Source organism: Neomonachus schauinslandi, chromosome 2, assembly GCF_002201575.2.
Source record: "Neomonachus schauinslandi chromosome 2, ASM220157v2, whole genome shotgun sequence".
In the NCBI taxonomy this organism is placed as follows: domain Eukaryota; kingdom Metazoa; phylum Chordata; class Mammalia; order Carnivora; family Phocidae; genus Neomonachus; species Neomonachus schauinslandi.
This window is the reverse complement of record NC_058404.1, coordinates 58,758,403-58,772,524: the sequence shown is the minus strand read 5'-3', so window position 1 is coordinate 58,772,524 and position 14,122 is coordinate 58,758,403. Positions and strand designations below refer to the sequence as shown.

At 35.1% G+C, this 14,122-nt stretch overlaps 1 protein-coding gene and 1 pseudogene across 1 annotated transcript in view; one reads left to right on the top strand and one right to left on the bottom strand.

Annotated features, from left to right (window-relative positions):
* CLCN3 (chloride voltage-gated channel 3) overlaps positions 1-14,122 on the top strand; it is a 92,344-nt gene that overhangs the window by 45,451 nt on the left and 32,771 nt on the right. Inside the window, 1 exon segment of the mRNA XM_021699008.2 lies at positions 10,423-10,580. Within this exon segment, the coding sequence (XP_021554683.1) occupies positions 10,423-10,580 (158 nt within the window).
* Positions 5,671-9,773, bottom strand: LOC110588381 (annotated as a pseudogene).

The window sequence follows — 14,122 nt, the reverse complement described above, 5'->3', positions numbered from 1 at the left end:
TTTGTAAGACATTCCCCCCCCCCCGCCAATTTGTCATTTTGTCATTCTTTGGGTTAAGAGTAATGCCATATGAATAATGTAATGCAGCCTGGTGAAGTTTTAAATACCAGAATATTTGAGCAGAAGCAATAACTCGTGTTTGTTGATTTCCTATTTATCAGATTTATTATTAGATATTTTACATGATTTATCTCCAGTTTACACATCATACTCTAAAAGTGGGTGAAAAAACCCAGGCACCTCGAAGAGGTTAGTAACTAGCTTGCGCAGGATCTAGTTCTATAGCTAATAGGTGGCAGAGCTGGAATTTGACTTTAGGCCTTTCTGATCTCCAAGTGCATTAAGGTAATGGAATTCCTCTACTAGGTCACTCTGAAAAGAAGGCCGTCTTTTTTCCAGTCTCTCCCCCCACCCCGCCCCCAAACCATTGTGTAGTAGAAGGGTAATCACTGGCATCTGGTAGTCCGACCTCCAGAAAAGTTTTTCATTTTTTTCTTAACTTTGGAAACTACTGCTTTCAGATTATACTTTCTTACAATCCAAGTAGCAGCAACTATCCTATATCCTTTTGAAGTGAAGTCATTGAAATTAATAGACCCCCAGTGTCTTTGTATCACAGTGCTCCAGATTTACATTTCCAGGAGAGAGTTTTATCAGTCTAACTTGGATCCTTTGCCTTTTTCTTAGCTGGGGAGGGGAGGACACCTTGATTGATGCTCTCACAAAGACTACATGCAATAAGGGATAGAAGTTTCCTAAAAATAATTGGATTCTGTTACAGAAAGAAAGGGAAGAGGTTTTTAGGTGGGTAGAAACAATAAGGGACCATTATACAAAGAAAGATCCTAATCTGAGGACAGCTCCTTGTTAATGTGGTTATTTTATGTTTGGAGATATACCTGGTTATTGATATTCAATATCTGGGCACGTGTTTGAGGAAAAATATTAAGAACAAGAAAAAAGTTAAAAATTTAAAAATTGGGGAAGAGGGTAATTAGTTAGGCTCACATATGTTTATTGCATGTACTGTTTGTAATGCAAACTAACCTGGAAGTTTAAATTACAGTATGTCACAGCAGTTAATCTGAAGTACACTGAAAATGATGTGCATATGCACTTAATAATATGAGATAGTTTTTAGAAAGTAGGCTCAGTAATGAAGAGCTTGTAAATAAGTGTGGCTAGTATGATCTCATCTATATTTTTTCGTTATAGGAAAATGTTAAAGACTGAAGCCGGTTGCCAGTTTAACCATTATAACTTTTGTTTTACTTAATTCCCTCTCCTTGCCTCCCCAGCAAACCTTATGTAGTCATGTGAGGATTGGTTCTTCATCTGTTCTTTTTTCAGTCCATGTCTTACTGCAGAAACTCAAAGCTTTTTTACTTAAAGCCTTCTGAAACCTAGAAACCTATCACTTACAACTCAAAGATACTGGCTTTTAAAATTTTGCCTTTTCAAATTAATTTAAAAGCCTAAATTTGAAACTCAGAAGCAACAATAATGACTCTTGTTTTCTGTGCTGTGCTTTGTATTTCTTTTCCTGTGGCAATAAATGCCTCACTGAATTGGTAGGAGAATGTGTGGAGAGGACAAGGAAATAGTGTTGGGTAAGGAACCTTGATCAGTATTTTCTAAAGGCATTCTGGTGCACCTCCACTGCTGTCTTCACAGATAAGTAAATGCAAGCTGTATGTGCCTTGAGAAATGGGATGGCAGGGCTAAATAATGTCATTTTGTGTTAATAGAGTGCATTTACTGAGGACAAAGAAAGGGAAGCTCAGGGAAGTGTGGCCTGACCACCTTTATTTCATCCCATAAATCTCTTTGTCTTGTAGATTTCCTTTCCAGATATCAGCTTTAGGAAAGCCATATTATAATTTTCTAATTAATCAACCCTTGAAGTATTATTTTAGGAAAGAGAGAGATCTACTTTATGTACATATTCATGTATGTATGTATTTTAATTTGTGCTTGTGGCATTACCTACAAGATACATGCTTCATTCATGCATAAGACAAGTTGAGAGGTGAAGCTGGATAACTTGTACTGTTGCTTATAAACATTTTATTAACACATAAATAATTTATTTGTATTTATCTCATTTTAATATATGTAAGTTAAACTTTATACAAATCTGGGTTGCAGTGAACTATACACAAAGAAATGATACATTAGGAATATTTTAAAATCATTGTTATTGTTAGGATACATTATACCTTTAAAATTACTCCTAATGTGGGATATGTAGGCACTTCTGTGATCCTGTCAGAAATGAATGTTCCCTACCTAGGTTAGAGTAGGATAGAAAATTTTTCCTTTTCTCCTTCTTCATACTACTCAGATTTCCATGTTTGGCAGAACAAACTATAAAAGAAATATATGAAATGTCATACATACTGAAGTAGAAGTTTGAAATTTTTTTTAAATAGCTGATTCTTGAATTTTATTTAGCAGTCCTTTTGTAATAACAGATTTTATTAATTAATTTTTCCAATATTCCAATATTGATAAATTTATTTTTGTATAAATTTCATGAGTATGAACTCCTTTCATATATTAATTCTTTGGTAGAATTTCTTTGTAAGTTTTCAAGTAGACAGTTAAAAGACAATATGCAATAAAAGATCATAAGGAAAGCACATAAATGGAAAGTTATACTCATCCTGGTGCAATATTTTATTTGTTGTTATTATACTAGTATTGACTATATTCCCTATGCGGTACTTTCCATCCCCGTGACTTACTTATTTTATTACTGGTGGTTTGTTCCTCTTAATCCCTTTCACTATTTTATCCATTCTCCACCCCCTTCTCCTCTGGCGGTGACCAGTTCTGTATATTTAGGAGTCTGTTTCTGTTTCTTGTTTGCTTTGGGATTTAGATTCTACATATAAGTGAAATCATATGTTATTTCTTTTTCTTTTCTGTCTTGTCTTTTCTTTCCTTCCTTCTTTCCTTCCTTCCTTCCTCTTTCTTTTTCTTTCTCTCTCCCTCTCTCTTTCTTTCTCTCTCTCTTTCTTCTTCCCTCCCTCCCCTGCTTCCTTCCTTCCTTACCTCCCTCCCTCCCTCCTTCCTTCCTTCCCTGACTTATTTCAGTTAGTATAATACCTTCTAGGTCCATCCATGTTGTTGCAAATTACTATTCCATTATGTATAGATACTAAAATTTCTTTATCCATTCATCATACATAATGCTGCAATAAACATAAGAGTGCATTTATTTTTTTCTGATTAGTGTTTTCATTTTCTTTAGGTAAATACCCAGAAGTGAAATTATTGGGTCATACAGTTTCTCTGTTTTTAAGTTTCGAGGATCCTTCATACTGTTTTCCATAGTGGCTGCACCAGTTGCATTCCAGCAGTGCATAAGGTTCTCTTTTTTCCACATCCTCACCAACTTGTTGTATTTTGTCTCTTTGGTAATAGTCATTCTGATATGAGGTGGTACCTCATTGTGGTTTTGATTTGTGTTTCCCTGATGATGAGTGATGTTGACTTTCCTTTCATGTGTCTGTTTGCCATCTGGATGTCTTCTTTGGAAAAATGTTGATTTAGGTCCTCTGCTCATGTTTTAATTGGATTTGTGTGTGTGTGTGTGTGTGTGTGTGTGTTGAGTTCTTTATATAACTTGGATATTAACAACTTATGAGATACATCATTTGCAAATATCTTCTCCCATTCAGTGGGTTGCCTTTTCATTTTGTTGATGGTTTTCTTCATGGTGCAAAAGCTTTTCAGTTTGTTGTAGTCCCAGTTGTTTACTTTTGCTTTGGTTTCTTTTGCTTGTGGAGGCAGATCTCAAAAAATATTGCTAAGGCTGATGTCTAAGTTTACTCTGTAGGGGTTTTTTTGTTTTGTTTTGTTTCTTTTTTGTTGTTTTAGGGGTTTTATGGTTTCTAGTCTCACATTTAGATCCTTAATCCATTTTGAGTTTATTTTTGTTTATGGTGTATGAAAGTGGTCCAGTTTCATTGTTTTGCATGTAGCTTTCCAGTATCCCCATCATCATTTGTTGGGAGACTGTCCTTTCCCCATTGTGTATTCTTGTCTCCTTTGTTGTAGATTATTTGAGCATATAAATGTGGGTTTGTTTTTGGGGTCTCTATTCTGTTCCATTGATCTCTTATCTTTATTGTGCCAGTATGTTACTACTTTAATTACTATAGCTTTGTAGGATAATTTAAAATCTGGGCTTATGATACTTTCAGCTTTGTTGCTTTCTCAAGATTGCTTTGGCTATTTGTGGTCTTTTGTGGTTCCATACAAATTTTAGGATTATTTTTTCTACTTCTGTGAAAAATGCTATTGGTATTTATAGTAGGGATTGCTTGTGAATCTGTAGATTGCTTTGGGTAGTATGGACATTTTGACAATATTAAGTCTTCCAATCCATGAGCATGGTATATCTTTCCATATATTTGTGTTGTCTGCGATTTCTTTCTTCAGTGTCTTTTGGTTTTCAGAATATGGGTCTTTTACTTCCTTGGTTAAATTTATTCCTAGGTTTTTGTTTTGTTTTTTTAGATGCAATTGTGAATGGGATTGCTTTCTTAATTTTTTTCTGCTAGTTTTTTATTAGTGTATAGAAATGCAACAGATTACTCTGTATTGATTTTTTTTATCCTGCAACTTTATTGAATTCATATATTCTTTTTTTTTTTTTAAGATTTTTATTTATTTATTTGAGAGAGAGAATGAGATAGAGAGCATGATGGGGGAAGGGTCAGAGGGAGAAGCAGACTCCCCGCCGAGCAGGGAGCCCGATGCGGGACTCGATCCCAGGACTCCAGGATCATGACCTGAACCGAAGGCAGTCACTTAGCCAACTGAGCCACCCAGGCACCCTGAATTCATATATTCTAATAGTTTCTTGGTGGAGTTTTTAGGGTTTTCTGTATATAGTATTATGTCACCTGCAGATAACGACAGTTTTACATCTTCCTTACTGATCTGAATGCCTTTTCTTTTTCTTGTCTGATAGGTCTTCCAGTACTGTGTTGAATAAAAATGGTGAGAGTGGTCTTGTTTCTGATCTTAGTGGAAAAGCTTTCAGCTTTTCACCATTAAGTATGATATTAGCTGTGGTTTTGTCCTATTTAGTCTTCAGTATATTGTAGTATGTTCTCTTTGTACCCACTTTATTGAGTTTTTATCGTAAACAAATGTTGAATTTGTCAAATGCTTTTTCTGCGTCTATTGAGATGATCATATGATTTTTATCCATTTTGTTAATGTACATCACATTGATTTATGGATATTGATTCATCTTTGCGTCCCTGGAATAAAGTCTACTTGATCATGGTGAATCATGCTTTTGATGTATTTTTGAATTTGGTTTGCTAATGTTTTGTTGAGGATTTTTTGCATCTGTGGTCATCAGGGATATTGGTCTATAATTTTCTTGTTTTAGAGTATTTTGGTCTGGCTTTGATGTCAGGATAATGTAGGCCTCATAGAATGGAAGCACTGAAAGCTTTTCTTCCTTTTCTATTGTTTGGAATAGTTTGAGAAGGATAGGTATTAATTCTTTTTAACTCTTCTTTAAACTGCTCTTTTGCAATTACAAACTTTATTTTTTTAGTATTTAAAATATATTTTAATGAGAACTTATTCTCACTACCTTTCAAAAAAATGATTTACGTTTTTTAATATGAAATTGCTCTGGCATTAGGTCTTAACTGCTTCCTGATCTATAGGGTTTAGATGCCACCGCACCACTAATTCCCTAGTACTCTTTTTTTTTTTTTTTTTAAAGATTTTATTTATTTATCAGACAGAGAGCGCACACAGGCGGGGGAGCGGTAGGCAGAGGGAGAAGCAGACTCCCCGCTGAGCTAGGAGCCCACGCGGGACTTGATCATAAGACCCTGGGATCATGACCTGAGCCAAAGGCAGACGCTTAACCGCTTAACCGACTAAGCCACCCAGGCATCCCTCCCCAGTACTCTTGAGGCACGTATTAGACATGTCCTCCTCTGCTGGACGTCCTTGTGGCAACTTCAGGGGCTTGATTCATATCAAATGTTTAACCACTTTCAGTTTTGCATTCTCTGAAGGGATATTCATGTGAACTTGAGTACGTGCTTTTTCTAACCCAAGCATCTTTATTATATATTTTTCCCAATATGGACTTTTTTTTAAAAGATTTTATTCATTCATTTGAGAGAGAGAGAGAGCACAAGCAGTGGGAGAGGCAGAAAGAGAGAGACCAGGAGACTCCCGGCTGAACAGGGAGCCCAATACCGGACTAGATCCCAGCACCCTGAGATCATGACCAGGGCCCAAGTCAGATGCTTACCCAACTAAGCCACCCAGGCGCCCCAGCAATTTGGACATCTTTTTGTACTTTTTATTCTGGTAACAATATGTAGGTTATGAGGGTACTGTGAGTCCCCTACCATATTTTCAATGATCTGTAGGTGAAGGCTGGAACACTTTATCTGGAATTCTTGGTAAATACTTGATGAATGCAATCTGTACAAATGAGAGACTCTGCACCTTTTATCACAGTTTGTAGTCTGCCTGGGGGCCTCTGAAATGTTGAGCCCAAAATCCCTGCCTTGAGTGTGGTGACTGTTGTCTTCAGAGGCTATGAGAAATAGAAAATAGATCCGTGGGTCAAAGGTGTCTTGGAAATGGACAGTTCCCACTTCTGTACTATTAAAAAACGAGGGGAGGCAGAGCAGAGGACAGACCACTAAGTGTGACACTCCACAAGTACAAACTTTAAAAAAATATGTTAATTGATTTCACATTCAGTATAATGTCTTTCAGTTTTCGGTAATAGCCCCTACAATGAGTAAGGAACAGGATAAAAGAGAAATTAAAGCCAGATTGAAATGTCTGCCCTTCTCTTCCTGGGGATTCCACTTAGTTGTATATATTGGAGCCAGAGAAATATTCTAATCATTTCTGTCTCAGCAAAAATTTTTTTTTTTTTTTTTTAAAGATTTTTATTTATTTATTTGAGACAGAGAGAACGAGAGAGAGAGAACACGTGAGAGGGGGGAGGGTCAGAGGCAGAAGCAGGCTCCCCACCGAGCAGGGAGCCCGATGCGGGACTCGATCCCGGGACTCCAGGATCATGACCTGAGCCGAAGGCAGTCGCCCAACCAACTGAGCCACCCAGGCGCCCTCAGCAAAAATTTTTATTTTACTTTCATACCAAAATCTTCCTTGGTTACTCTCCAAGCCAGTTTGATAGTAGGAGTCACAAGAATGATCCAGATTTCTTTTAGAAATAATTGACTCTGTGTGTCTGTGCGTTCCTCCAAAACCAAAAACATCAATCAGTATTTCTCCCTATAATATGCTTTTTTCAAACACCATTGCTCTGTACGTAGGAGCAAATAGGGGTGATGGGACAGACTGACCTACAAACAGTCTGTTGGGGACATGAACTGCTCTGGCTAAATCCCATGCTAACATGTCCTGTATCGGCCCCAGAAGTTTTAAGGGACACAACCTAAAAGCCCCAAAACACAAAACATTGGTTCACAGGGTCCTCTGGTTTAAAAAGTTTGAATCCTTAATTTCTGGTTTTCAGATATTTTGAATTGCTGCATAGTTTTGTCAGTTAGATGTCAGAGTAGTTTCTGCAGAGTAACTTTTTGAAAATCATTAAAGACAAGACCCATAGTTAGTGTAAATATTGTTTATTGTGTTGCTGTACCTTTTGCTAAAACGAGTGTCTACTTTTGTACTTCCTGCTTTATGTCTGTGGGAGTAATAAATGCTTCATTTGCTTATCATCTTTGTGGTGCAAACAGCTTGACAATTCTTATCATGGGGCTGGTGACGTATTATGTGGATATATGTTAAGTAGTATAGAAATTTTGCTTTTTATTTTTTGAATAGAAGAGTAATAATTAAAATCAGCAGTCCATGTTTCTTTAACTCTACCCAAATAAAGGCAACATGGGGTGGGAGGAGTTGGAAGTTTTCAAAATATATCATGGCAGACTTTTAAAAAACATTTTCTTTTAATTTCAGTCTTAGAGGTGTTGAAAAATAGTGAAAAGAATCCTCTATACCTCTTACCCAGATTTCTGAAATGTTAACATTTTACCACATTTGTGTAGTCTGTCTCTTAATCTTTCTTTCACTGTTCTATATGCTATTCTCTATATATTTTGTGTGTGTGTATATATAATACATAAATAAATGTGTGTGTATACATAAATACTTCAGTTTGTATTTCCTTATGAGTGAACATTCCCTTATATATAGCCATAGTACAGTTTTCAAAAACAAAAAATTGATATTGATATGTACCATTGTCTGATCTACAGACTGTTTACAATTTTTCTAGTTATTTTACTCTGTCCTTTAATATATAAAAAAAAAAACACCCAGTTTTTTTCCTGGTCCACATTCTAATAATCCAGGAGCACGTGTTACATTTAGTTGTCATGTCTTTTGAGTCTTCTTTAATCTAGAACAGTTTCTCAGTCATTCTTTGTCTTTCATGACTTTGACATTTTTTGAAGAATGTAAGCCATTTATTTTGTAGAATTTCCTTCAATTTGTGTTTCTTTTTCCTTTTAAGATTGACTTTATGCATTTTTGTCCAGAAGTGATGTCATCATATCAGAAGGCCATAGAGGCCTTCCCTCCAAAAACATTTTTAAAATTGCCAATTTTAATATTATCATATGGAAAGCAGAGTCAGAGATTTTCAAGTTTGTCAAGACATTATAAATACGCATTATGTTTATTCTCCAGTAATTTTTTCCTTAAGAAAATTTATGGCCTTTCAGCCAGCTTTTACCGGGTGGAAATTGCAGAGTAAAATCAGGGTAGAGGAAGAGAGAGCTAGTGTAAAAAGTACAAGGTTGTTTTATGTAAATCAGCATGGGCTGTTGCAGGGATTGGGCTTTTAAACCCTCAGCCAAGAATGATAAATTATTCATTCCTGGAGTACATCTGCCAAAACACTGAGATCAATATACTATTCTTCTTTTAGAAGGTTTATACTTTCCAAGGCAAATATTCAAATGTATCAAATAGGAAGGGAAGAGAGAACTGTGTTCTACCTGGGAGAAGTAAATAGACATCAAGTTTATTAGTACAATATTCAATATTACATTGAGTCAGGGACAATGTTTTTGTTGCCTTTTATCTCCTATACTATCTAGAAGAGTGCTGGTAGGTAGAAAATTCCTAGTAAGCGTCTTCAGTTGAGTTTGGTTTGTGCTATATAGACTTTAGATCAGTGGTTGGGCCAAATGCTGCTCTTCACTGTTTTGTAAATAAAGTATTATTGAAACACAGCCATACCCATTCATTATATATTATCTATGATTTCTTTTGTGCCACTATGGCAGAGTTGTGTTGTGACTGTGGCCTCCAATGCCTAACGTATTTACTTCTGGCTCTTTTGCTGACCCTTCTTTTGGATTACAAACACTTTGGCATTAATTTTTTTTTTTTCCTTATAAAGCGCACAGTAAGATGTTTACCACACTATGTGTAACTTATGGATTTATGCAAGTGTAACTGCAAAAAAAATTTTGAAAGTGGACTTCGCTGGGTTAGAGAGTATCTGTGTATTTAAATTTTGGTAACTTTGACTTCCTAGAGGGGTTATACCAGTTTATACTTAAACTAATAAATTTTGTGGCAAGCCCTCCTTCCCCATAACATTGCCAACTCAGTGCATTAGTCAACTGTTTAATCTTTACCAGTGTGATAGAGAAAAATGATACTGTAGGTTTGATTCGTATTTCTCTTTTTTGTGTTGGATTGAACTTTTTAAATTGAAGAGTCATTTGTGTTGGATTGAACTTTGTAAATTTAAGTCTTTTTTGTGAATTGTCTTTCAGTGTCCTTCCTGGTACTTTTAAGTCTCTTATAAGTATATAGTGAACAAATGTCAAAAATTTATTTAGTACTAGTGAGGAAACTAGCTTGATGACAAAGATGACTTAGATGAGGGTGTGTGAGATGAAATATCAGTGAAAAATTTTCTTACAGGGCAAAAACAAGAACCCCCAACACTACAACTCTAAGTATTATCTTTTCTGCTAGATGAAATTGAATTACATTTTTGCCAGATGAAAACAATAATTTTCAATTTATCCATCTTCTATAAGTCGTTATCCAACTTTTTAGAGTCTATGTCCTATAGAGATATGTCCTAATCAATAGAAAATAATAAATCAAAGTCCTCTTCCTCAGAGCAAAAGATGAGTATTAGGCAGGCTTATTTTTGATACTGTAGTATACGTTTGAAAGGACATGCCATGGTCTTTTGCCTTATCACCAAGTTTTGGATAACTTTTCTTGATGTTTTCCCTTCTTTATTTTATTATATTTCAAGTAATACTATTTCTTTTTGAATTGCTAGTGAACTATTAAGAAGGTTACATAGTTCACCATTGTCTCTCATAAAACATACTGTTCTTTTTTGCTTTGTAGGAACTCATTATACAATGACTAATGGAGGCAGCATTAACAGTTCTACACACTTACTGGATCTTTTGGATGAACCAATTCCAGGTGTTGGTACATATGATGATTTCCATACTATTGATTGGGTGCGAGAGAAATGTAAAGACAGAGAAAGGCATAGACGGGTAAGTGTTTTCAGTAATTTTTTAATGTAGTGTATAACTAGATCATTTTAATAATATATATATATATATATTTTAAAGATTTTATTTATTTATTTGACAGAGAGAGACACAGCGAGAGAGGGAACACAAGCAGGGCGGGTGGGAGAGGGAGAAGCAGGCTTCCCGCGGAGCAGGGAGCCCGATGCAGGGCTCGATTCCAGAACGCTGGGATCATGACCTGAGCCGAAGGCAGATGCTTAATGACTGAGCCACCCAGGCACCCTTTAATAATATATTTTTGCCAATGATCTCAGGCTGCCAAAATATATATTACGCATTAAAGTACATTTAGGTAAATTTCTACATTTTATAAGCAATACATGTTTTTTTCTCTCTGTATGTAATTTTTTTAAAAAGTTTACTTACACCCCTGGAAAGGACTTGAGGTAACTTAAAATCAAGGAAGTATATTAAGACAAGAAAGGAGGGACTGGGAAAACACAGCACATGAGTTGGGGAGGAAGATCGAGGTATAGAAGTCAGCATGATTTTTGTCTTTGAGCAGCACAGCAGCTACAGTAAAAGAGGAAACTTGTTATATAATTCTTATTACAGAAGAAGCATATTGGAGAGATAGTTTCGTGGGATTTTACTGTTTTCTTTTATCTCCTTTCTCAGTTTTAAATGCTGAGATTTCTCAAATTGAGTCCTGTAAAGGGCATATTAAGTGTTGTAATGAATCACTAATAAAAAAAAGAATTACTTATATTGCAATAATATTTCCAATGGTTTTTATAGCAAATGTATATTTCAGATACATCTTGGGCTAAAGAGTTGGGTTAAAATTTCTTCAGAAATCAACTATTCCATTTGTAACATCAAAAAAAAAAAAAGAAATAGATAAATAAATTTCTGCTAAATTAAAAAAATAAAAAACAAAAATTTTAAAGTTATATACGTATTTTATCCATTAAATAAAAAACATTTAAAAAAAGAATGGGTTTTACTAAAAAGTACAACTTGTGGGTTGTGACTTACTGATGTAATCCTAAAATAAATTTAAAAAAAACAACTCTCTTTGAAAAAATAAAATTCCAACTTCTAAAAGGTCGTTATAACTTTGAGGTCTGAAATTTACTTATAAATGAAAATAACTGCTTGTACAAATTAATTAAAACCTTTTTATATTAATGTATACATGTATAGTAAAGTTGAAAATAGAATGAGATTATTTTGTTTATGACAAGTATAACCCCTGAGATTCATCAGTCAAGATTTATTTTTTTTGGAAGACACAATACAATCCGTGGTGATTTTCAAAGTTTTTCGTCTCAGAACACTTATTTTATTTTATTATCTGAGAATGCTTTTTTTAGAATTATTATTTTTTAATTTAAATTCAGTTAATTGCATATAGTGTATTATTAGTTTCAGAGGTGGAGTTCAGTGATTCATCAGTTATATATAACATGCAGTGCTCATTACATCAAGTGCTCTCCTTAATGCCCCTCACCCTGTTACCCCATCCCCCCACCCCTCAGCAACCCTCAGTTTGTTTCCTATGGTTAAGAGTCTCTTATGGTTTGTCTTCCTCTCTGATGTCATCTTGTTTTATTTTCCCTCCCTTCCTCTGTGCTCTTCTGTTTTGTTTCTTAAATTCCACATGAGTGAAACCATAGGATAATTGTCTTTTCCTGATTGACTTATTTTGCTTAGCATAATACCCTCTAGTTCTATCCACATTGTTGCAAATGGCAAGATTTCATTTTTTGATTGCTGAGTAATAATCCATTGTATATATATACCACATCCTCTTTATCCATTCATCAAGAACACTATTAAACTCTAAACTCTAAAGAGTTATTGAGGATGCCTAGGGAACTTAGTTTATGTGGTTATATTAATTGATATTTATCATATTCCATACAAAACCTGAGAAATTTAAAAGATGTTGATTTAAAAGTAACAAAACCCCATTACACATAACATCAAAACATACTTTTATGAAAACAAAACAAAACATATTTTTATGAAAAATAACTGTTTCTCAAAATAAAAAATATTTAGTGATAGATTCCCAGTATAGAGATCAGGGTTGATATTAACAAGTTTGATTTTTGTTAATACTGTATAATGAAATTGTCATCCTTATAAGGATCCTTATAAGATATAAGGAATCTGTCATCATTACAGTGATATATGTTCCATTTTTATAAATCTCATTATTACTGGTTTAATAAAAGACTGCTGGATTCTAATACCTGCTTCTGCATTCAGTCTGTTGTGATATGTTATTTGGGTTGAAATGTACGAAGAAAATCCAACCTCATATAGATGGGTAGTTGGAAAAGCTAGGACTATTTTAATAACCTTTTTATATCATTGTGGATAGTCTTTGAAACTCTACCAAAGTGACAGGTGGTAGTTTCTTAAAGATTAGTTGCCAGTGGGTAATCTGAAACTATACCAATGAACTTTCTGTCTTTTGTTACATTAAAATCTGTTAGTTCACCTTCAATTCTAATGAATAATTTTGTCATATCATGCAATGATCATTTGGAAAATATTCACTGATTTATGCAGTTCTTTTTTTTTTTTTAAAGATTTTTTATTTATTTATTTGACAGAGAGAGAGACAGCGAGAGAGGGAACACAAGCAGGGGGAGTGGGAGAGGGAGAAGTAGGCTTCCCGCGGAGCAGGGAGCCCGATGTGGGGCTCGATCCCAGGACCCTGGGATCATGACCCGAGCTGAAGGCAGACGCTTAACGACTGAGCCACCCAGGCGCCCCATGATTTATGCAGTTCTTTCAAGTGTTGACACTTTTCATTATACAATATAAAAAAATCACATTTGTTAATATCAACCCTGATCTCTTTAGAAAAGTCTTAAGTATTTGGAATCTGTCATCCTTACAGTGATAGATAAAAGTTTTCCAAAATTCTTGTTTTACTTGAAAGCTCAAATTCTGTCATTAGAAACAAATACACATTCATTTCACTTGAAATGACAGACTTCCTTGGTTTGTTTTTGGGAAGATGCCTGTCAAATTCCCAAGTCTGAAAAACCATAGTTTGGTGTCTTTCTTTCTTTCTTTCTTTTTTTTTTAAATTTTTAAATTTTTAAATTTTATTATGTTATGTTAATCACCATATATTACATCATTAGTTTTTGATATAGTGTTCCATGATTCATTGTTTGTGTATAACACCCAGTGCTCCATTCAGTATGTGCCCTCTTTAATACCCATCACCAGGCTAACCCATCCCCCCACCCCCCTCCCCTCTAGAACCCTCAGTTTCTCAGAGTCCATAGTCTCTCATGGTTTGTCTCCCCCTCCGATTTCCCCCCCTTCATTTCTCCCTTCCTACTGTCTTCTTCTTGTTTTTTTAACATATAATGTATTGTTTGTTTCAGAGGTACAGGTTTGTGATTCAACAGTCTTACACAATTCACAGCGCTCACCATAGCACATACCTTCCCCAATGTCTATCACCTAGCCACCCCATCCCTCCCACCCCCCACCACTCCAGCAACCCTCAGTTTGTTTCCTGAGATTAAGAA